At 41.6% G+C, this 26,177-nt stretch overlaps 1 protein-coding gene across 1 annotated transcript in view; it reads left to right on the top strand.

Annotated features, from left to right (window-relative positions):
* Positions 1–18,855: 18,855 nt before the first annotated feature.
* The window catches only part of LOC121707132 (low-density lipoprotein receptor-related protein 1-like), a 156,325-nt gene continuing 149,003 nt past the window's right edge, over positions 18,856–26,177 (top strand). The window contains 1 exon segment of the mRNA XM_042089456.1: positions 18,856–19,522. Within this exon segment, the coding sequence (XP_041945390.1) occupies positions 19,408–19,522 (115 nt within the window). The 5' untranslated portion in view covers positions 18,856–19,407.

The raw sequence follows: 26,177 nt of genomic DNA, 5'->3' as shown, positions 1-26,177 counted from the left end.
AAGTTTGTAGGGCTAAGTAAACATAGGCCATTCAATGCAATGTTTGTCAGCCATAAATACCACTAAGTGAAACTGCACAGCATTTGTCCTCTTCCATAAACATGAATGTGCTAGTGTGGTGCAGTGCAACATTTTCCCCTGTGCAGTAAACTGTTTTACATCAGCGTGGGTGTTTGCCATGCACTGGGAGTCCAAGCTGGAGAGGGTGTGGAATCGCAGATCCTGGCGCTTCGGGGGTGCGCTATGGCGCACCTGGCTACAGCGCCCCCTACCACTCTTAGGTCCCTCGGGGACCCGGTTTCGAGTCCGACCTGGGTCTTTTCCTGATCCCACCCCATCTCTCTCACTCACTTCCTGTCAATCTCTAACTGTCCTTCATTCATTCATTCATACTTTGGAAAAAAAGGGTCCTGGTGCTTTAATATTACAGTGTGGGGTTGGGCAGCACTGCTACATCAAAGAGGGGGGATGGGGGATGAGGGGAGGGGTTTAGTGGAGTCACTCTGAATGTCAGCCTAGGGTTCAAGGTCAAAATGCACAGGCGCGTAAGAGGAGAAAGAGGAGGAGGGAGCGAGCGCCCAGCAAACTGGCGCCTGTGCTGAGAAAGCGATGGGGGGATGGAGGGAGAGGAGAGCAGCGGGAGAAAACAGTGGAAAGGAGACTGACAAAGAAAGCTAGACAGAAGGGGTGGAAAAACTCTGTACCCTTTCTGAACTCCTGATTGTTAATTTCTTTGCCACAAACATTTCAAGGATGTCTGTGGTAGGACACAAACTGTTGTTTCCCGCATTTCATTATTTACTGATGCAGATTGGTGCATGTCTCAAAGAGCGGCTTATAGACCCTTTCAACAAGGTAAACAAAAACAATGCTTGAACGTTCTATTTGGGCCCCAATCTACTTCCTCTGCATTAAGATAACATATGGAATGTTAAAAAGGAAGTCTTGTGGGGCCAACTATGATGCTGATAATGGAACTCTCTTGAAAGGGTCCATATTCCACCTGGTGCAGCCTTGTTGCATTCTGACCAGGGAACAGTTAGACTGAAGTTTAAAGATTGGGTAGGAATGAGAGGAAGTTTGACTATTTTTGACCCTGTGAATGTGCTCAGAAAAAGAAAAAGAAATACAAACTGTACGGACGGATGGCAAACAGATGTAGTTGGTATTGATCAGCCCTGCTCTAACTAGCCTGCTGACATACACACACCACCAGTTCCACCCACCTACACCCACATACACACACACACATGCATACACATACACGTACAAACACACATGCACACACACACATACACATATTAACACACACACACACACACACACACAGTAACATGAATGCAGACCAGAGGAAGTGGCCCTGTGGTTTAGTCACCAGGGTTGAGACAAAGGCAGCCTGAAGTGGTCTCTTAAAGCAGGGAGATGCCCTGGAACAGACGGGTTCGATTCAGCCACACAGACTCACACACAGAGGACTCAACGGTTCACTGCAATGACTCACTGCACATCAAAGCCCTTTCCTCTGACCGCACACTGGCCACTGCCCTGAGGTTCCCTCTCCCCAGAATCTGGCCTGGAGTGAGGTGTGTGTGTGTGTGAATGTCTGCATAGTGTTTGTGTAGGGGTGGTGCAGGTTGAAGCTCTTACACAACTCCACTTCTGTTGTAAAACGTCACATTCATTAAAAAAAAAAAAAACAGAGGATGCCAGGTCTGTGTTTACACCACTAAATGCCAATGCCAGAACACAATGTGCCAGCCATGGTAGTTAGAGGCTGCTTTTGATGGTCCAGAACTGCTCTGAATTGGAACCATCTTGGAGCAGAGGCTTGGTTGACATTTTTGAGGCTTTTGTCATTTCATGCCATGCTCGGCAACTGCGTCATATTTGCCACAGTAATGGAAAGGAAGCCGCAGCATTTTGTACTGATCATATCTATTTGTCACTGTTTATCCTTTCAATTTATTTTGATCTCTACTTTTAATTTATAGCAGTGTATTTGCACTTGTGTTGTAAGCGTGCAGTGGCAGAGCTCAAACATTTGGGTTCAATTCTCACAGAATACACACTGATGAAAATTTCAACTGCACTGAAAGTTATTTGGAACAAATAGATTATCCTAAATGAATAAATACAAACATACAATGTGTGAGCATGATTGCTTTACACAGTCACCTAGGATGCCTCTGACTTTACACATAGATAAAGGCGGCGTCTGTGACCAGCGGCAGTCTTTGATATATAATTATCAGACCCATATATCTGGCTAGCTACTACTCTTTCACGCCGAATGCACCTTTTGATAGTAGGGCTGCCAAACATGTTATATTCACCTCAAGCACCAAGTGATGTAGGACTATAGACAACCACTGGCTGCAATTAACTCATGAAATGGATTCACAAAAAAAGGAGTTAAAAACGGACTGTGCAGGTTGAGACGACTGTTACAAGATAACAGTAGTGACAACTTGAGTTGTACATCCCTGTTAGAAAGGAAAACAAACCTAAACTGGCCCACAGGAAAGAGGAGAGTGGGCCCCCCCATAGCCCTGCAGCAAACACAAATTCTAGTCTGTCAGATTCCCCTTTCCGCTGCCTAAATTAGACCTACAGCCTATCTTTACAGCCTATCTTTCTCTCTCTCTCTCTTTCTCTCTCTCTCTCTCTCTCTCTCTCTCTCTTTCTCTCTGCATGGATACACTTTCCTGGAAAAAAGACTGTTTGTGTCAGTCATCCAGCCAAGTGGGTGTTTGTGTCCCTCTGAATGATATCAGGTATGTAAGTTTGTTTGTTTGTTTGTTTCCACTGTGATTACCTCAACTTAATTAAGTTGTATCTCCGGTATACTCTGCCAGTATTTACAGCAACCGTAAACAAGTCACATAAGCTCCCACAGTATCATAGTACAGTTTAGAGTAGAGTAAATAGGTCTGCAAGGGGCGATTTGGCTTGCAAAATAGCATTCAGGATAAATGAAAACTTGGAATAGAATATGTATACAATAGAGACATACATACATACAGAAGCACCGTACACAATTAGTGCCAATGTTATAGTTGTCATTTTCAATCAGTTGTATCCTCCAGAGATGAGAGAGGAGAGCATGAGGGACACCATATCAAATCCACAGCACAGACACATCACACGCCATATCATCGAGTTTAAAAAGTCAGTCACTGCTGGAATGAAAGACCGATATTGGTATCTGTTAGTATTTACTCTGGGATGATATCATCTCTAACATCCAACACAAGACAAAAAACAAAGAAGAAGAATAAAACAAACTCGACATTAAACAAACTCGACATTACAACATAACATATTCCAGGATTCACTGTGCAGTTTTGGATGGGCATGATTATACTATAGGCATATGCTACACTGAAACATTGCACAACTTTTTTTGGCAGTTCTCATGTCTGCTCCGGGGTTTTCTCACCCCTTCTGTCTCTCCTTATTCTTCAAATGTCCTTTTCTCAGGGGTCCTGAGTTACTCAAACTGAATATTTACTCCAGCTTCCAGCTGGGAGTCATTTGAATGAACAGATTCCTGGAGAGAGGTAGAGAGAGAAAGAGAAAGAGAGAGAGAGAGAGAGAGAGAAAGAAGAAAGAGAGGGGGAAACAGAGTAAGTGGGGGAAGGTAGAAGTGGAGGAGGAAGAGGAGGAGGAGTGCAGCGGAGCGGATGGGGGAGGGGATGTTTGTGCATGCCTGACATTCCTGAGGTGTTATCTGTGCAGCAGCCACTGTGATTGCCTTTGCAGAGCAAAACATGCGTCAGTCCTCCTCATCCTCCAACCTCGGCCCCACTGCCTCACTAATTAACGTTAGCCATACGGCTAACGCTAGCTCTGATCCAGCTGCAGTGTTGACAGGAAAAGACATGATCCTTATTGACATTTCAATATCCTGTTTTAGTGTCCTTGTCTCAGCAAATGTGCATGTGTATGTATGTGTGTTATCATGTGATTATCTGTATGTATTTGTATATTAGGTGTATGTGTGTGTGTGTGTGGGGGGACTACAACTGAAACTGCCAAAATGTCAAGATGTGAAAGGAATTATGTATATTCTATAACTGACAAATGTTTAATATGACTATTTGAAAGTTGTAAGTGTTTGACTATGCAAGTTGAAATCACAAATGTTCTCATCCTATGATTGTTATGGTTGTCAAAAGCTATCAGGAAGAGCTATGTGATTGTCTAAGCAGTTTCAAAAACCTCCATGGATCTGAAACTTTAAATCCAAACATCCCAACCCCAACAATTAAAAATGTATTATGTTGAATTGCAATAATTAGCCTTGTTATATGATTATGAAAATAGCAAGTTCAGAATGAATCATTTTCACAAGTTGCCAAATAGAAGGGGGGAAAAACATTTCACATCTAAAAAACAATAGGATTGAGAAAATAGACCCCATCAGCTGTGCAACCATATGGCCTGGCATGTGTGGATATACTGTACATGTGTGCATGACACTCCCCCGATCTTAACAGGTATGGTGTGAAGGTGAAATTATCATGATGTGAAACAGGAAAGAGCAACATGCACTGTCAACTCTCTTATACATTTTATGTTAGTGTGGTGTCATTGTAATTCTCTGTTAATTCTCAGCTATGGCTTTGAAATTTAAGTTTCAGAGAACATGTCATGTGAGACATAAGATGTGAGTGTTGTAAGGTTAATGGAACAGTTTTATATGGATTTTCCAGTTAAAATTCTTGAATGAATGTTAAAGAACATCACAGACAGCAACCAGTGAACTCATGGAATTCCCTTCTAGTACTGAATGGTCTTTTAATAGGTAATTGGCAAAAAGTTACCATTCGGGAATGATCATGATGGCAGTGATAGAATAGTTTATTTGACAGCATGACGTTAGTTAAGCCAAATAATTTTGAACCATGTTCTCATTCTCCATGTCTCATCATCATATTCCACAGTCCATATCAGTCTCTAAACCACTAGGTTTGTCAGAATTAGTATCTTATTGAGTAGAATAAACTACTCATAATGATTCATTTAAATGCCATTGAGTCTAATTTAAATGTAACAATCTTCAGCTAGCACTACATTCAACATGTCAATACATTCAATCCTGAGTCTTTTTGAGAAACAAAATGTCTCTCCCAACAACAAACAAACAAGAAAAACCTTTTCCATCGAATTGCACTAAAACTGAAATTGGGACTGACATCTGACCCCCAAAACAGCATCTTGGGATAACCCAGGCTCATAAAGAGAAAACCCTTATCAATCTGAGTACCCCTTTTCATCCAATCAATCCCGGCCGCCACGCGTGATCTATGAGTGGAGCACGTCGAGGAGCCATCTCAGCCAACCTGACCCCTGCCACCCCAAGCCTTGATGACTTTTAGAGTTATGGCTGGTGGTGCAATAAATAAGTCTGGCGCCAATACACAACTGATTTGCATACTTTTATGAGATTGGTTGGTTAGCCGTGACCTTGGGGGGTCACTGATGCCTGTCCGCGATTGGCTGTGGAAGTGGTAACACAATTGCCCACGTGATGTTGGTTTATATGGGTACAGGGAGCAGTATTTGTTTTTCGTTTTTTTGCAGGAATCAGATCCATCACTTATTTGCATTTAATTAATCAGGCCTACTATGGTGACTATGTTTTTTTGCATTATCCATCTTCCCATCCAGGTGGTGAGGGTAGCGCTGTTGTAAACCCATGTCAGCATGTCACCTGCTGTTCTTAAAGAGGCAAACAGTAGAAACATGCACAGTAGAAGGTGGTGTTGCTGTTGTTGATTTAAAAACATTCCTCTCTAATATAGTCTTCAAACAGTTTAGAAAGGATTTTTAACTTGGATTCTTGTTATGCAATGTGGTCATGTGGCCTGACAGGGTTTTTTGAGTGTTAGAAATAGTTTGAACTCAAGACTACAACCATCATCTTCTGCTAGATTATTTGATGCTTTCGACATGTGAATTACATTCCATCCAGATCAACAACACTGATGTAGAATAACTACAAGAAATAGGATATTTGAAATACAGAGGAATCGTGCCTTATGTGAGTTACAATAATCTAAGTCTAATCTAATCTAAGTAATTGTTTAAATTATTAAAATTTCCCTTTCACATACCGGTACTTGTATCAAAACTTGAAACGTTTCTGCATTTCATATTTTTCAAAAATATTTTTTGTATTGGTTAAGTTTTTTTTTTTTCATTTAAATATCAGGATAGGTTATATAAATCTATGTCAGATCCTCTATGACAAAAAGTCAAGGGTTGACATAAGAAACACTTGCAGCCAAAAATGTATTAATTTTATTTGTTTAGGTATTTTTAATTAGAACATAAAATCAACATAAAATGCATGGTAACATAGGGAAATGCCATGAATTATGTAATGGGTATGTTAATTGAAAAATACACTTGGAAAATTTGAGTGAAATATGAGTGTGTATCTACAAGAAAAGTAATATCATGTACAATAGAACTACTTATAATTGCAAGTAAGTAAAAATACATCAGAATACAGTAGATATATAGCACTGGGAAAAAATAAGAGACCACTGCACATTTTTCTGATGTCATCCTACGGCTGAGAGACATTCGAATGAGTTTACGGTCACATTTAAAATTAAGAGACCACTGCAAATTTGAATATGACATTTGAATGAGTTGATTGCTTGATTAAACATGAGAAAGGTATCACATGTTTGCAGCAGAGCCTAAACAAAATGTTTTCATGTGAGCAACGTTTACTTTACCAATAACAATTAGATATTTTAGCGTTTAGGTCCTTAATCCTCGCGAAACATTGTTGACATTTGAACTCAACAACCTACCAAACACACTCCTACACTCTGGCGGGAGTATTGTATTGCTTGGTTCGATAACTTTTGAGTTATGTGTTTGAGCATACACGCAGAGTGGACAGCTAGAGGAGAACTGAGCTGAATTTGCCTAAATGTGTATTTGATTAGCATTGTGGACTGCCCCTGAAAGAGCAATTGATACCCGTTGATTGTCATAACAGCTTTTGATTATCATCATTATATTAGGATGGCAAAGGCAGTATGAAAGGAATATGTGTGTACAACTAATCTGTGCTGAAGGGCTGACAGGAAGTTCACCCAAGAATGTAGGTGGAGGCAAAAAAAACAATACAATGAGGATTCTGAAAGTCTGGATTGATGAGATCATTCATCTGGTTATAGAGGGAGAGGCTGGGTTCTGTCAACCAGTGCTATAAAGGGTGACGCAACTCTGAGAGCTGCCAAGTGTGTGTCTGCATGTGTGCCATTTGCGCTACAGCCTTTCTGAGGTTGTGCGCATGCAGCTGTTCTTTCTATGTGTGCACATGTGTGTGGTTCGGAAAGTATATGGTGGTATTTTCAGTATATGTTATGTCTGCGTATGCCTGCAAGGGTATGTGTGAGATTGTGTGCATGTGTATGCACCTTCTCATGCATGAATATTCATGTTCATGTCAATATTTATTCATGCATATGTGTCTAATCCAACCCATTTCACTTTTAGAAATGTGTATGTGTGTGTGTAGTGTGTGTGTGTACACAATGTACATGTTGACATTGAACATGTACACAAGGTGTGTTCTGTTTGAAGAGATGTGGGTTGGTAAAGAGAGAATATTTAAAAAAAAAAAAAACCTGAGTGAAACATTATTCTTGTTTTAAAACAAACATTGCATAACAGAAACAGAATTGCAGGTGATGATCAAATGTGGGTCATGTAATTTTCACAGCTGTGAGAAGACGAAGACATGTGCCTGTTGCTGTGACCGGGTTAGACTGACTTAGATATTCACACAGCCCTTATCCAGCCACATGGGACTGCAGTAAGAAGTCATAAGTCCATCACCTGTTACTGTGATTATGAGATTTACAGATCTCTCTCCCTCTCTCTTTCTCTCCCACACTCTTTACATACTTAGCTGCGTTGCTTTGTAGCGGGCTATTACTTTCTACTTGGGTCTGTTCTGCTCTGCTTTTGGTTATTGTGTTTTATTTTTTCTTTGCCACCCAGTTCTCCACAGCTGGCTCTGTATGGCCAGGGCTGGGGATTGTGCACAGATGTAGTGAGTGGCTTGGAAAAGGGCCAGATTCTCTGCCTGAATCAGGAATGTGAAACACTCTTTTTGGGTTAATACTGGTGGTTTCTCTGAGGTCCCTTGCTGCTCTCTTTCTCTCTCTCTCTCTCTCTAACTCACTCAGTCAAATGTAAAACCATACACAACTCACTGTCTGCATGACTGATTTGTATTCATTCTATCGAGATTGATGTATACATGTGAGTAGCCTATAGGCCTGTTATCTCCAGTGTTCTCTTAAACACGACAGAATGTCAGCTTCTGAGAGTTATTAGCTCTTAAATTATACATGTCACTCACTCCTCTGATCATGGGTGGAAGCCGATAAAAGCAGCAGGGCTGATGGGGGTCCCACCCACCTGGGCAACGGCAAAACTACGCTGCTGCTGGCACATGACGCACGCGAGGACGCCAAATGAGTCCCGTGCTCATGGAGACGGCGACAACAAACATTAGCGAATGTCTATAACCTAATATCTTAACCTGGGAGTACAGAGACCTCGGAATGAATCTTTAGTGGTTGCATAAGGAACTATGAAAACTGTGCCAAATGAGATGTCAAAATAAATAGATAACAAAATGTTATCTGACTTGCGCGCTCATGTTCCCTGGGCAGGCAGTATCGTGGTTGTAGGCTATGCGATTATTAGATTAGAGAGATAGTTTCCATGGGGGTTATTAAACGTTAGCAAACCTAACCGAACCAGAAACATAGGCTTATGTTTTCAGAAGTTTTTCAATTGTCATAGGGAGTCATTATTGCATAAGGCTATTAGAAACCCAGTAACGTTGTTAGGCATTAAAAGGGGCAAATGCAACGGACTATATCACAGCATGGTCCGCAGTGTCTGACATAGCCTACAGATCTCCGTCAGTAGACCTTTACAACTGTTCCGCTACATAGGCCTACGCAAAGTTCAATTTCAAAAATATACTCCACCCTACTCTAAAAAAAGGCAAAATCTGGGTTAGCCTACCCCTTCGACCAAAATCACACCTGTCTTATAAGGCGAAAACCTGCGTTCGCTCTCGTCAATGAGGTTGGTTGGTTGGCTCAACGACGCGCTGAACGATTCTTCCACAAATGCTTCCCAAGAGTCCCATGATATACGCTCCACTGTTTCCAAGATCACACAGAGAGCCGTTGTTTGCCATGGGACCGCCTGGGAATATCTTGGGTCCCGTAAGAGATGAAGGAATGTGCTGGATGAGTTCAAACGACGGTGATTTTTTTTTTTAAACGAACTCATTAGTAAATGTGAGCACGAAGGGTTCTTTAGGAAACCATAGGAAACGATACCAAGGCTGCTGGCTGTTTTGGCAGGGTCTCAAGTCCTACTAAATGCCATAGTAAGGTTTGTAAAACAATCTGATAGCGCCATCTTGAGCATGACTGTGGTGCGCGTGTGAGAGAGATCCAGCTGATAGCTGGAAGGTCGTGTGTCTGTGTATTATGTATTTTGTTCTGTCTGCCGAAAGGACTTTTCTCAACCCTAGGGGGTAGAGGTGGTGGGAGGCTGTATCAGTTTTGAATGTCTAGGTTATTCCAAGAATAACAACAGCCTGTGGTTGCACTTCTGGCAAATCGCACTCAAAAAGAGCTGGAGATGTGGAAGGGTTGTCCCTGATGTAGACGTTTTTGTGGAAAACAAAGCTTCAAAGGTTACCTTTGAAGTGGCAACTACGGAAATAGCCTCAGAGTGATACAGGAAGCATGTCTTCCCAGGAGAGACTCTCAAAGGCCTGTTACATAGAGGAGGCTGTGTCGTCTGCAAAAAGGAGCTTTTGCAGCAATACTCATACTGCAAAACTGCAAGCTGAGACAATCTCTCTAGTGTAGATTTGGTTTGATACATTATGTCCCAGGGTAAATCTGACCTCGGGTTTGTGGGAACCACAGAAGATGACTCAGGAAAAAAAGAAAAAAGAAAAGTATTCCACTTTCCCATTTGGTCAACTCATCAACCCCAAAAACACATGAGGGATTTCGGTTAGATGTGTTTTTTCATGATGAATGTTTTTTTCAGGGTTGCTGTCTGCTGGATTGGATTACTCATGCATTGTCTCTCCTACCCTCAGTCTAGACACAATAGTAGATTGTCCTCTACTAATGGCGTGTTAAATACTATAATTCAATACAATACTATACTATACAATACTATACTACACTACACTATACATAATACCGTGTATATTGTATTGCTGTAATACTGTAGCAATAGTAGGCTAATGGGAGCTTAGTAATAGGCTTCTACATTACAGTTGTAGTAGCAGCAGGAGTAGTTGCAACAGCAGCATAAGTAGTAACTGGCCTACACAGCCACCAGATAATTAAATGTCTTGGAATAGTGTTTGTATCCCAACTGTCTATGATACTGCGGGAAGGATATTGTGGACAGGGGATGTTCTGGTTGAAAAACACTCCACATGTTTTGAGTCCAATCACTGTGGAATTTGGTGACAGATCCGTTTGCGTAAGAGTGGCTAACTATGTCTAAGAGTCCAGGAAAGTCTGAACAGTCGAGTGAGGTCAGCGGAAATGAGGGAGCAATGGAGGAAAAAGAGGGTGAGAGGGGGAAAGAATAATGTTTTGTCAGGGACCTTTTCTGGACCTTTTCTGACCTTTAAAAGAAGTGTCATGGATATGAAGCAAGTGTTGGTCTACTTGACAGCAATCCACAAGTATGCACAAACAGATACACAGTCTCTCGCTTTCTCTCACACATTCGGTCACACAGTAAACTGATTCCTTTAAATGGAGCATGACCACCCCACATGTTCTCTTCCTCCAGACAGGGCCATTACCTCATGTTACTTTCTTAATGACACATATCTGTAAACAGACCCAAATACCACTGACCCCCAGCCAACCCCCATCATCACCACACACACACACACACACCATCTCTCTCATCACACACAAACAAACTGAAAACCAATACGCATATTAAATCAGAAACAAAACAGTGTATGCAAGTGGTAAGACAAGCAAACTGGAACAACTGAATGTTTGTTGAGCTTTATCCTTTTGGATTCAATAGTGTGGAATGCTTTTCCAAAGTGAAGCCCAAACAATCTTGCAGTAATGTTTACATGCACTAGAGGGCAGTCACAGAGTAACATGTGAACAGGATGTTGTGGAGCCATCGTGTTGAGCACAACAGATCACACATATGGAAGCAGTAAGATGAAGAAGATCCTATCTTAGACCATACATTTGGAAAGATTCTTGACACAGCCTTGACCAGCACAATGTATCTATAGCTCCAAAAGCAAGTTAGGGCAAAGGTCAGGGACGAAAGCGTTTGTTTGCGTTGCCTTGGGGAAAATGGGGTAAAGCTGAATAAAGCTTGTGTGTTTGTCTTTGGTACTAACGGGGGTTGCACTCATATAATAACTTTATCCCATCCGGGATATAATGAGTGCATTGTGTCATAAGCGCTGAATGCATCAGAGAAGGAGTTCCTGGCCTTTGATATAGCTTCTTTTATGGCTCAACATTTTTTTTCTGGAAAGTCACAACGCCGCGGCACAGGTACATGTTGCACCATCCAAAACAAACAGCACAAACATAAAAGATGTTTTGGTTCCAGGGCACAAGGGAGGGTAAATTGTTAATCCGCTCCTTGGTGTATTGTAAACTTGCGTGCGTACTGGCCGACGTGGCTCTAGTTGCTTTTAGTTTGATTCATCCATCTGAACTGGCATGACAAATGATTGACTGTTATTGTAGACATTCCCATAGCATCATTATGCATTAGGGAAAAACATTATTGTTTGTTTTAGAAGTGAGGCTTGCCCATACTGATCGGGAAGCCAAGACTGATCCTGAGTCAGATGTTACAGCCAGGACATGTCTTCCTTGGGAAAGTTTCAATGCTGCACAATAAACCTGTACAACATAGTGCCACTAGTGCCATCTATAAGACAGATAAGAATTCCCGAAAGCAAATGTGTTCCCTACCTTGACTTACCTACATTACAATACCAAACATCACCAGTTTGTGACCCTGTATCATTTGAACACTCCACCATGTCTACAGGTATACAGTGCCTATATAAAAAAAGAATTCACCCCCTTTGGATATTCCCCCTTTTATAGCTTTTATAAATGAAATCTTGATCAATTTAATTTGCCATTTTTTACAATAATGTACAAAAATCCCCTCTTTAATGTCAAAGTCTCAAACCGCCTATACTTGCACACTTAAAATACTTTAAGTTTAAGTATATAGTGCAGGTATTGGGACAATACTAACCATCAAAAAGTGGGCACAACACAAGTATATATACTCTTTTGATCCCGTGAGGGAAATTTGGTCTCTGCATTTATCCCAATCCGTGAATTAGTGAAACACACACAGCACACAGTGTACACACAGTGAGGTGAAGCACACACTAATACCGGCGGCGCTCAGGGGACCAGTGAGGGGTTAGGTGCCTTGTTTAAGGGCACTTCAGCCGTGCCTACTGGTCAGGGTTCGAACCGGCAACCCTGCGGTTACAGGTCCGAAGTGCTAACCAGTAGGCCACGGCTGCCCTTAATATATAAGGGGGTGAATACTTTTTATAGGCACTGTATGTAGTTCATGATAGGGGCAATACCTTGTTCCAACAGAGATGTTTTTCTGTAATTTTGACACCTTGCTTTGACCTTTCCTGTCCAGGCCTAAAACAGTCATTTGCTGCATAATTGCAATGCAGCAAATATTGCTATGCACTCAGTATAATCTCCCCAGAGAATGTGCCATAAAACAACAATCATGGATATGCTTACAGCACCTACACTAAAAACAAACCACTCAGCCCGACTGCTAATGTATTCTGCTATTCTCCTCTGATTCCAATGCAGTGTGAACAAAATAACATGCACCAACACCTTAGAGTTACCGACAAAGCAATGTTTGTATAAAATGAGATACACATTTTTGGATGTATTCAACCAAATTCCTTACTTTTTTACTATTCAAATGTTATAGGAAAAACATTTGTATTTAAGTCAAGTGTGAAAATACTAAAGAAAGCAGAGATTTCACTGCACCTTGTATGAGCACAGTTACAGCTGCATAGATCAATTGATTAATTCTGTGAGGTTTGTACATCAGTTTGCAGAACTATTCATGAGCATCTGATCTGTTCCAAACTGTAGCATCATTTGACCGTTATGGTTTCCTCATTCATTAACAATAACACATGTATAGGTACAACATACTGCAAGTGGAAGATATACTGTAGTAGACAAGCCTTTGGAAAGAAGTGTCAAGGTTTTATGGCTTTACTTTTTCTGAATTGATTTGTGGGGAACCATGACATGCCTGAAATCCCATCACTTTACAATTACCGCATTAATGTGTGCACATGATATTTATTATAATACTTCATATACGTTTGCATGCCAAAGCCTTCCTGAGATGAGTTTCCTCTGTTAGAGTGATCCCTTGTTGTGAATTCATTTCACCATTTGGCTCATTAAGAATTCATGTCTACCTGTCTAGGGGGACTGGCTAAATTGTATTTAATGATGTCTAGTAAGCTTCATTTCTTTTCTTTGGCACACTACTCAAGTGTTCCCCTCGAGTTCTGGGAAGCATGACTGTTATTTCTTAACCCATGAAAGCACAATGGCCCTCTCAGTTACTGTATATCTCTCGCCTTGTCTGCATGTTTCTCTCCATTCTCTCTCCTGTTTAACTGTTGCAAATGCAAAAAAATACATTATATAAGCACTCTCACAATATGGGCAACAAAAGTATAGTCACAGCTGTGAGTGCTGTTATTTTCGTTGTCTTGTTGTGTGTTTTAAATGAGTTAATTGGAAGTATACATGCACATCAGAGTATTGCGAGTACTGGCACAGAAGGTCAGGATTCTTTTGGCTTTATGTGAAGATAAAGCCACCTGTGCTGCATAGTAAACTCTATACCCAAAGTCGAACAACCTATTCACCCTGTGACATGCATGTCCATACCAAGAGTGTAGTTCAGTTTGTTATGTTCTTCTGAGTAGTAGAAAAGTCTTAAGAATGAAAAGCTCTGTGAAGCTGCCAAGGTAATGACGTTGATGTACAGAAAATACCCTTTAAATTCACAGTTTCCCCTTTTTTCAGTATTCTGGTAAGTTTCCTTTCCACAGTTCTTGTTTTTGGCCAACCTGAATAGTAGAATAGAATAGTATTCTATTGTCCTTGCTGCCAAATATTAGTTTCAAAAATAACCTCTTTACCTAAATTTTCAGTCACTGCTCCCCGAGCGCCGCTGTTGATGCAGGCAGCTCACTGCGCCGGTATTAGTGTGTGCTTCACCTCACTGTGTGTTCACTGTGTGCTGAGTGTGTTTCACTAATTCACGGATTGGGATAAATGCAGAGACCAAATTTCCTTCACGGGATCAAAAGAGTATATATACTTATATATATATATATATATACTTACTTATAAATACAGAGGTATGACTTCCTCCCCCAAACACAGAGAGGAAAACCTTGGGTTCACCTGCTAACTTTACCAGACTAGTAGTATAAATATTTTTCTGTCTAGGCATATCATTGACAGTGACTGTGGAGAGAAAGCACTTGCCTTATTTTACCAGATGTTTTTCCAATAACTTTTTTCCCAGTGTGGTTCCAGGAGTCCTATTCAATATAATGAATATTTACATAATCCAATAAATAATGTTGACCAATAGGTGATACATTAGATTCAGCACCACCATATTTACAATTCCTCCAAACCAGTACTCATTAGTAGTGCACTATCTAGTGAATTATTGGATGTCCCGAACAAAGGCCAAAACAATTACTTACTTCAGAACAGGTTTTGATTTGGGCTAGAGTAGGGCCGGTTCCATTGTACAGTTGGATGCTGTGTGAGACTGTGAGATTGTAGGAAGGAGCCAGTGTACTTAACATAAGACCTTGAGGAGGAATGCCAGATACTCAAGTGCTCTCTGAGTCATTATTAATCAGGACAGGGTTCAGGGTTCACAGCCTCACAGGCTTTGGAAAATGAATGAGTTTGATGTTCATGTTTCGCTTTGAGCAGTGCTTTAATGTGCCTTGTTTAATCTCCAGACCTCTGATGAATGGCATCCTCCAGGTGGATACTTGTTTCATAATATGGTCGTTTCATGACCATTTTGTTTTATAATCCATATATTTTCATTTAGGATTACTGTTATTCTTTTGTTACAATGCCAAATGATGGGAGGGTATTAATTGATTGAATTGAATTATTGAAGCCAGACAAGTATACCATTCGTTCCCATTTGAAATAGCGTTTCTTCTTACACTAAACAATACAAAATAATAACAAAGATAATGTTTCAATGATAGTTAAATGTCACATTGATTTTATTATCTCTATTCTTATCCATTACAAAAAACACTATAGCTACTGTATGTAAATTCAGTGGTAGGATAGCATTCGAGACCTAAACTGTGCCAGTTGCCATTTATGGAACGGAGTCCTTGAGAGAGGACCGCAGAGTTCCCAGTATATCTTGTCCAGACAGGGATCTCTTCTATCCATTCAGCGGCATATATGGGTCTTGGCAGCATCAGAAGGAGAGATCGAACATATCCTCGGCTTGCAGCACATGGTATTACCTATCCTCCCAGATAAATAAAAATGAAAACAATTGACTGCTCTCAACTGTAGGAAAACTGAAAGTAGATACATAAGTAAAAAGATAGCTTGCGAGGGCCAAGCTAAGCCAAGGCATATATGCTGTTACAGTTACAAAAACAAAGCAACTTCATCCCTCTGAGCGTATGTACAGGTAGTCGCTAATTCCTTACACACACACACACACAACTACACTCATATCATGCGGAAATTAAACTTATAACTTTGGCATTAGTGGTAAAATCACCAGAGTGGGTGCAAAAACATGTTCCCAGATTTGTCTTTGCATGCCCAGATGCTATAAGGCAAAGGGAGATCAATATGAAAAGGTCAGAGGTGACCTGGAGTACCACTGCATAGTGTTAAAGTGTTATAGTCAATAGTGATAAATGGAAAAGATGTTTCATGCTGGCTCCCCTTGTATCGGTCAGATAGTTTGACTTCTTTGGCCCACCGCCTACACTGACAGCAAGTGCAATGTTGATTCAATGGATGTTTGGTACAACAACTCATTAACACTTTGTAATGCAGAGAATGACTCTTAAAATGTTACATGGAGTTACAGTATCTGCCCACTGAAATACTGGTTATGCAATATGTTTGGTTCAACTGAACATGAAAAACTGGGTCATATTCAAAGCAGGAAAATGTGTTTGCATCTATAATGTTCTTATCCATTCATAATTACTTTCAAATGAACTTGCTTGTATAGCACATACTTTATGCAGCATGTTTGGCAGTAAATTCTGATAATCACGCAAGTACAATTTTATTATTTTATTTCAACTGCTTCTTGAGACTCCTTATCCCCAACAGACAGCAAGAAATCTCCTTGTATTGATTTCTTCAATACAACTTCAGGATGGGTCTGGCAAAACCCTTGTTAAGCGGCGTTTATTCCGCATTCCATTCTATTTTTGACAAACACTTTTTTAAGACTTTTAAAACTTTTACTTAGTGTTTAAACAAATCTGAAACACAATCTAGCATTGTCTTATAGCCCATTGTCCTTCAGTGACCAATTTAAAATTCACCCTCATTCCCAGTGGCTTTCCACATAAACCCCTTTGGTTACACAAGTCTCTGGCTGGCTCGGGGTGCTGCGTAAGCATTTTGTCCCTTTTTGGCTGCGTTTGGGATAATTGCCCCCTAATGTTGCCCCTGTTAAGTGTCAGCCTCTTTCCACTGGCACACCTCTGGAGGGCAGTCTCAGAGAAACGTGACTGTTATTTCCCAACGCGAGCGCACATGTTTGTTTGAATACTTGCTTGTGTGTTTGTTGTGTTCGCCCAAGCCCAAAGTCTGGGTGTTTGGCACGACACAATCACTCATTTTGAGGAGAACAAAAGAACTGAGGAATAATCTGGCGGCAGGGCTAATTCATTGCACTTTGCATGACGATAATTACGGACTCACAATCATGCCATGTAGTCTGAAATAATCCAGTTGAGGATGGGGATGTATAAAGATACATGGCCCTTTAAATGGTGGGCTAAGTCTGTCAGCAAGCAAAACTCTTGTACATGAACTGTGTATGTGGGAACATTGAGCTAACTCAGTAATGTCTGCACTGAAGGTCTTGCCCTTAGTGTTAAATAAGCAAATTGATTTTGCCTAGTTATTAAACTACCTTTAGTTAGATTCAAGACTTTGCACTTTACCCATAAAATTAGGGACCACAAGTTTCAAGCAAGTTCTGGTGTCTTCTCTCTTCCTGAGTTGGTGTAAACCTCATGAAGAACATTGTGGTTGATGGGCACTTCTGAAATGATGCATCTTCTCCCTTAATTCCCCCTGTCAGCATTTTACACTATATCTTTCCCACTGCTTGAAGAGAACCCTTGGCTGTCATCTTTGGTTACATTTAAGCTGTGTTGCCTTTAGGTATGAGCCAGGCAGACATATATCTCTCACTTATGAAAAACCAAAGCGGCAGTTACGCTAAATAGTGAAAAGAAATTTGACATATGATGTGATATCTATGTATGAACAGTTAAAATGATAAAGAAAGTCTACATAAATGTTACAATAGTCATACATTATATTAAAATAACAGGACAACCTATTTATGATATTATGTAACAATGCTTTGTATATCCAGATGGTATAACCTCTGTAAACCTGTAAACCTGTAATAAATATATGCTACAAATATCTTTGCTCCATGACAACCAATATTTTGCCATAAAAATTGTGCTGCAGCACTTAAAATCTCCTCCAGGGCCCCAGCTTCAGGGGTCAGTGTGCAGCAGTCTGTGAGAGTGTCTGTGCGGTAACTGCCCTCCAGCTGGACCTTGTCTGAGGTCTAACTGTGTTTGTGGCTGATTTATGCTTCTCAGGCCAAGACCTGGGCCGTAGCCTGCTAAACCCTTTCATGGAGGCACACAGGGAACGGAGGGGGAGAGAAAAGATCTGCCCGTAAAAAGAAAAACTCAGAGGGAAAGAAAAAAAGACACAGTGTGTGTGTGTGTGAGAGAGAGAGAGAGAGAGAGAGAGATAGAGAGAAAGAGCATGGAGTGGATATCTTTTATAGGCCCTATGGTGTTTTCAAAGGAAATCATTTTTTTGAAGGTGTCCTCTATTTGGGACAAAAAGCCAAAGGAAGCCATTAGCGTGTTTATTCAGAGAAATAACTGGGCATAGCTAAGAAGCTGACATTGTTATTATTGCTGCAAGCAAAACTGATGGTATGAGAAGTTAATCTTTATTAAGAAGTCTGTTGTGAAATCTCTGTTCTCAGTGTCTTGTAAAAAGTATCTGTACTATCTTCAAAAAAATTCATGACATGTAGATTTGTTTTGATAAATGTCATATTTCATAGCCTACAACATTAAAATGGAGACAACACCTTCATAAATTAAGGTGATATCAACTTTATTCACTTATGGAGAGATATATGAGCAAATTAACATGAAAATGCGTGCCACACACACGTAGCCTACATACGGTATATATATTCCCATTTACAGCGTTAGTTCAAAGCTTTTTCCTTTGATTTGGCGACAACGTTTTTTCCACGTTTGCACCAATCAACGTATGCTGCGCTAAGTTCGCGAAGGAGGGATGCAGCCAACCATTGGTGTCGCTGACGTCACGCATCAGCCCTGGAGTTAAGGGTTGGAGCTCACTTAGAGCTCAATTTGTGTTACCACCAGCAACAGAGGCGGTGGAGAGTGTAGGGAGAGACTGCTTTCCCGTTTTTTTTATTTTTTAATGGCACGAACTGTTTCGACCGGTTGTCACAGAGAACAAAGGAGAGGATAACGGCGTATGGTCTGAACACGTTGCAACCTAACCGCCTCCATACCCTCCTTTTTGTGCATGTGGAGCAGAGATCCAGGCAAAGCTACCTAATGTTCTGTGCAGTGTGATAGCCCAATTTCAAGCATGAATCAGAGGAACCCTTAGCCACTCCAGGCTGGGGAAGCCTTGGCTCTTTCCTCGCGCTTGAGAGTATCTCTCCCCTCTGCCGGCAAAGTAGCCTACCATACAGTTGGAGCACTGTGTGAGTGCGTGTTCAGGGGCGCACACAGAAGGGAGCATCGCCCGGGAGATCTGGAGCTTTTGCGCGGACTAGGCTCCTGCTCCTGCCGCTGACGGAGCCAGCAGCTGGGTCTACTGGAGTTCGCGGGGCACCCCTGATTTTTGTAGCCTATTTTTTTGTTGTTGTTGTTGTTGTTCGTTATATTTTATGTTGTCAAAAGCCATGATGTTGCGTTATACTGCAAACCTGCTGGTGGCTGGATTGTTCTTCTTGGGATTTTTGCACAGTTTTGAGGTGATTCTTCCTGCCAGAGCTATTGACGGTGAGTACCCATAACGTTAGTCCACAAGGTTTGGGTTGTCTTGGCTAATGTCTGATTGGAAACATCCAGTCTGTTTTGCATTTGACGTTTGATACAGTTCTTATGAGCGTGTTGTCTGTTCAACCAGTCGCTTGCTCTGAATGCATCTTGCGTTTTATGATCTCGATGCTTACACTTCTGTAGCCTACTCCAGCAATAAAAGCTATGCTTTGGGAAGTGAGGTGGCAGCAGTAATGTTGAATGATAAACTGGCTCGATTTACAGCAAGCGCCGATTACCAATGCAAATGACTGAAGGCAGGCTACATGGCTAGGAGTAATTCTGTCGATTATGAAAATTTGACACGGTACTCATTTGTGGCTTAGCACAGTCGTCCAACACACAACGTTAGCCCTCTCCGGGCACATTGTCACATCCATGCACAGGCTACCAGAGGCTACGCAAGTTGGGAAATTACCTGTCATGTATTTCCTCCACGCACCAGTTTCGAAAAGAGGACCGTCAGTTCAGTCCCAACCAAATACTTCACACATTGCCTACTAAGTATTTCTGTGCGTTCAATGTTTATTTCTAACGCTGTTATTGTGATGTATGCTACGCAGTACCTCCCCATGCCAGTTATACTGCGTGAAATGTCAATTTCTTTGTTATAGCAGACAGTATTATTTCAGCCTCTGATTGGTCTATGTGGAAAAAGTAGATCGGCGGCCTGCAAATATGAGTGAAAACGAACATTTCATGACTTTGTCTAAGCTATTCAATCAGCTAGTCCTCACCCCAAATAGCGGTCATTCTGTCATGTTTCCAGAGACTAGAGCGACCTGGTTGTAAGGCAAGTCTTTCAAGAATCACGATTTCTGTTCGACGTTGACATCGCAGTGTTGTGTTGGTGGTGCATGTAGATTTTGTAGCACAGCACATGCCTCCGAGAGGCCTGCCACGATTCCTCGAGCAGGCTACTTTCTCCCCTGGACACGTTTAGGACTCGGGGATGACTGGTGTAGAATATGAAAGGCAGCCGGCACATTTGAATGCGCAGAAACAGTCTGTGTCTCTGCCAACATGGAACAAAATCTAGAATACGAGGACCTACGTGACTGACAATTAAATTAAACATTTAGTGATAAGATTGACTGTAGCATGCAAACATCCCCAAACATTATTGAATATACCAAGGCATGACCTAGGACACTCTAAATTATGACAGTATTGGAAATGGCATTATTCCTCCTAATACTATAAGCTACACATTTCCTCCGTCAAAATTAAATGTTAAAGCCGCTCATTTTTCCTCATATCCCCAGACCTTTACAGGGCAGATTCAACAGGCAGTCGAGTGCGTAGTCTGCACACTTTCAATAACTCGTTCTTACCAAATCCTTCCTGACCTCTGGAAACAATTAAACGTGCGCGCCCCCGAAGGTTTTGTAAAGACGTAGAGGGGCGGGTTCACTAAGGTGTCGGGTTCTAAGAAACATTGGTGGGTTGACCCCCAAACTGAAAATGCAATTGGCCATTTCTGACTTTCCATCATGAAGAGTTTGCATCAGTGGATTCCACCTTACCTGGGAACATGTAATATATGCTTTCTCTCCCCCATGAAGCAGATTAGAAATGATCTCAGTGGATTTCTATTGTTATATGCCTGCATGGCTGACAGTTGTAGCCTGCGTACATTTTGGAAATTTGTACCCAAGTGAAAAACGTTTTTAGGGTTTTGCATATCTGTTTAGCTTTGTGATTTAAATGAGAATTTGTTTGACTATACAGTTTAACCATCCAAAGACCCTGAGTTGAAGGCTAAAAGGCTAGCATGTCATCTATTCTGTATGACCTGATGAGATTAGGCTACACACCTAGATTGTTTCCTTATGTCAGAGATAAGAGCACCAAGATAGATAAGAACTTTGGATTGGTTCCTGCTCTGATAAATGGAAATGGTACTGAGATAGCTGGTGGATAGGTGGATCAAGACCTTGACCATATTTGTTTAGTTTCAGATAAATTTGTCTTGAAGCTTGGTGACGTTGGAAATCTGCTGGCCAGATTCTGGAGTGGAGTTGAGCATCTCTCAGTAGCCACCTACACAGATAGTGATTTTAATTGGCCTTCAAACAGTCTTTGTTCCCAGTAAAAAACTTCTTTTGAAAGCCAAACAAATATCCCCAGTACTCGTTAATGAGTGGACTGCTGAATCAGAGCCCCATAGTATAGTAAGTGATCCCGTGAGGGAAATTTGGTCTCTGCATTTATCCCAATCCATGAATTAGTGAAACACACTGAGCACACACGGCTGCCCCGGATAGAAAATCCTCACCATCTTTTAAAGACAACAAGGAGAATTCAATAGGCCTACCCATCACAAATAATTTGATACATTTGTGAAATATGTCTAATAATCACAGTTTAGAGTGGTGACTGCTGTTATATGGATATCATAATGGGAAGGCATAGAAGCAAACTTTAGAGAATGACAGATAAGTTAGTTTGACACTTGAGTAGCCAATACAGATAGGCCAAGTTTAAATAGATTCCAGGTCATCATGCTTTGCTGTTTCAGCTCTGCCTGTGTCTTGTGTGTGATAAGGTGTCATCAGTTGATCTGCCCCAAAGCTGCCTGACTCGGAGACCTTGAATGAAGGATCCTTTATTTACAGACATGCTCTGAAGTTATCGGAGGTTTGGCACAAAAACTGTTTGTCCTTTAAAATCACTGTTTGTGTAAGCCCTTCAAGAAGCCACTAAAGTGTTTAGTGTGTTATTTCTTTAAGGACAATGGAAACCAAGTGAGCGTGCTCAAATTTCACACAATAGCTTGACAACATTGAAAAAGTCTAGTCTAGTTTGCATTTTGATGACATGGGACCAAATGTCTGTAACAAGGATCTCTGTTAAAATGTTGAACCAAAACCCATACCTACACTTATTTAATTCAGTACACTACTGTAGCTGGATTTGGGATAGGTCCACTGGGACTTGCAACATCAAAGATGCAACCAAGTTCTCCGCACGGCTATTTCTGACCCTGCACAAGTGTAATAGTCGGGCATGAGTCATGGTGACTTTATGTGCCGGAGGTTGACATGGAAAGCGCTGTGTGTTTGTGTTTACAGCCTTTGGTCATGGAAGGGCTGCGGGTGCGACATCCTGGCCCAGCAAATGGCGTGGGGCTGTGTGCCAGCGCTGGGGCTCTTAGCCTGGTCTTTCGTGCCACCCTCAGAGGATGTGGTGGGGGGTTAGAGAGAGGAGTTACAGTGTTGTGTACAAATGTTTTTAATGGAAAGAATGCTGCCTTAAGATTTTAATGAGTGTTGCACTGGAATGAAAGATGATTTGACATATCAAGCATGTACATCGATGGTGAGATTGAGTGAGAAGTGAGAGTGAGAGAGTGTGAGTGATAGATAGATAGATAGATAGATAGATAGATAGATTCATGGATAGATGGATACATAGAAAGGAGGATATATGCAAAGAAACAGCAGAGGACAGGTCAGGAAAGGAGAGAATATGGAGACAGCAACACTAATGGAAAAATAAAGATGGGGGAAGAGAGGAAGGTGTGTGAGAGAGAGAGAGAGAGAGAGAGAGAGCAAGAGAGAGAGAGAGAGAGAGAGAGAATGAAGGAGAGACAAGTCATGCCCTCCTCTTGCCCCACACCGTCATCATACTCAATAAAACATCTGCATGGAGAAAACCCATTAATCTGGGAAGTATGCATGGTAAGGAAAAGGAGGGCAGGGTAGAGAAAAGAGGATTGTATTCTCTCTCTCTTTCTTCCTCTCTCTCTATCACTCTTTCACCTCTCTCTCTCTCACTCACACACACACACACACACACGCACACACACACACACACACACCACACTCACTCTGTACCCATAAGCTCTAGATGTAGCTTCACTTCTCCAAGTGCAATATCACATAATTGAGTAATGCAGAGAGAGGTAGAGTGTAACATGAGTGAATCTGACGGGGAAAGGATGAAGCTGCTTCTTCCAACTGTGCCTGAGCCTGAAGTCGTCTTTTCTCTCTATCTTTCTCTCTTTCTCCCTTTCTCTCTCTCCCTTTCTCCCTCTCTCCCTCCTCCTCTCTCTCTCTGCAGCCACGTTCCTCTGTTCAGCTCATTCCTTCATCCAAAGCGACTTAGAACAGCTTACCTCTACCAAACTCTCACCCTTTATCCCGTGTTCTGCGCTGGTTCAGCTAAAGGGTTTCTTTTAACAGCCCTGCTGTAGACCTTTGGACACAGATATAGATGGAAAGTAAAACCCAGAGGGCCTGAGGGTTATAGATGGAAGCAGTTATGGGTTATATTTGAGCCTTCCCTTAGTTAGGGACTATTAAGAAACTGGTGGGTTGGGTCAGTATTTCTCCTATTTGTCATTTACTCTATGTGGTATGTCAACACTATCCTGGTAACCCTCAGTGAATATTTCATATCTAGGGCTGAACTGATTTGGCGAAAATATCTAATAGCATTTTATTTTTTTTCCGACTGATATTGCGATGGCGATTTGCAATGTGAATCGAGTTTCAGTTCCAGATTCACCATATAATACATTTAAAACATGTAATGTGAAATATGAACTGCTCTATCTACTGATCCAAGTATGAAATTATTTCCAAATATATGTGACATTATTAACCAATGAGGGTCAGAGTTGCTAGCTGCACAATGAATTGCAACCAACCTTTGCGAATTGGTATATTGGTATATTGGTAAAACAACACAAGAAAGACGAGTTTTATAGCTTGTGAATGACCTTCATTTGAGGTGACATGGATGAGGAGTATGGGGATGGTCTTCGAGATGCTGTTAATTTTATGTCTGTGGTTAGTCACTGAGGAGAACGGATGTATATATATGATCACTGTTCATGTCTTCTGCCAACTCTGTGTTATTAACCCTCAGTGAATAATACGTTATGTCATTGTGGTGTGCTGTGCTCCATGGCTAATTTGGGAGCTTTCTGTAGGAGTGCTGGGTGGAAGGTGGTCTTGATCTGTGGCTGAGATCAGCTGGGCTGGTATTGGGTATTGGACAGCGCCACTCGGGAGTGGCCATGGAAAGACTTCGGTCAGAAAGTCCATAGCTGTGACGTTAGTCATCTGCAGAGAGAGAGAGAGAGAGATCTCTAAGGTGCTTTTGGATGATGGGGGATTGAGGGAGAGGAAGGGTGTTGGAGAGCCTTTGCTAGGGAGAAGACAGGAGTTTTATGAGTGAGGGAGTTGAGATAATAGGTCAGACATGATGAATGTTGGCATAGAGTGCAGAGGGTTTCTGACTTCATAAGGAGAATGGTAGGTATGGAGAGAGAAGGTGGAGAGGAAGAGATGAAATAAACTTAGTCCTTAGATGTAAACCATACAGATATTATCATTAGTGTGAACTGTGGATTAACTTGAAACAAGCATCCTCAAGGTTGGGCTGACTGGCAGGAGCTAACTGTAGGTCTGAGGGGAAATGCATGGCCTTGTATGCTATGCTTTGTTTTTAACAGGCTTCGTGGCCACTTTTTTAACTTGTTCTCTCCAGACTGTGAACTGTTGTTTCAAAGTGTGGAAGGAGTGTGAAGTAGGCGTGGAGATAGTTGTGGTCAATGTGGAGGGTAAGACTGGTAGGGTCTAAAGAGCTTATTTCAGTGATTTTTGGATAGGTGAGCCCTGGCAGAAGGATTGAGGGGGGAATTCATCTTTACACGTCTCCTCCCGCGGTGCCCTTGATGGGAATTGCAGAAAGATTGGATAGTTATGAGCCAATGAGGGGATAAAGTAGACAAATGACTCACAGCGTCAAGGGCACACTGAGGAGAAGCCACAGATCTGAGACGTGTGTGTGTGTGTGTGTGTGTGTGTGTGTGTGTGTGTGAGGGAAAATATATGGGTGGGAGAGCTGTCTTTGGAAGCTCTCTCTGTCTCTTTCTGACTCAGTCACACACACACACACACACACACACACACACACACGGGTGATTCCATTCCACCCTGTATTCACAACTGTCTGAACTGCCGTCAGAAGAGAATGTTGCTGAAGATGAATGATGGATGCCCGTTAATGCTGAGTGCCCGCACAGATGCCCATTCCTCACCTGCCCTCACGCCGACTCACCTGCTCACTGATGCTGCTATTTAGTGCTGCTGGCTCTTTTTCCAATCTGAGGAGGGGAAGTGTATGTGTGTGTGTGTGTGTGCCTACTTATTTTATTTGTCATATTTGAGTGTATGCTTATGTGTCTATGTGTCTCTCTTTATAAATGTTTATGTCTGTTTGTCTGTGTGTTTGTGTGTGTTTGTGTGTGTGTGTGTGTGTGTGTGTGTTCAGTGTGCGGGCATCTGCTTGTGTGTTTGTGTGTGTGTGTGTGTGTGTGTGTGGTGGGGGTGGGGGGGCTGTGGAAGTGTGGATTATTAAGACTGTCCTTCTTAGAATTTTCTTATCTTTTTTCACAGTCAGGCTTTTGTTAAGTTCTGTGTCCTTTGCAAAGCATTACGCTATTTTTTAATAAGCAGACTCCGACACAGTAAGTTCGCTCCTAATGGCTTTGTCAAAGATGTAATCGTGCAACTAAATGGTTTGCTATTGCTCTTTCTAACAACCTTTATCTTAAAGTACACTGGACTGTGTGGTTTCTTTGTGCCATTTCTTTGTCTGATTC

The sequence above is a fragment of the Alosa sapidissima genome, chromosome 4 (genome assembly GCF_018492685.1).
Source record: "Alosa sapidissima isolate fAloSap1 chromosome 4, fAloSap1.pri, whole genome shotgun sequence".
Lineage (NCBI taxonomy): Eukaryota > Metazoa > Chordata > Actinopteri > Clupeiformes > Clupeidae > Alosa > Alosa sapidissima.
Note: the sequence above shows the minus strand (reverse complement) of the source record. Positions and strands in the feature narration are given on the sequence as shown.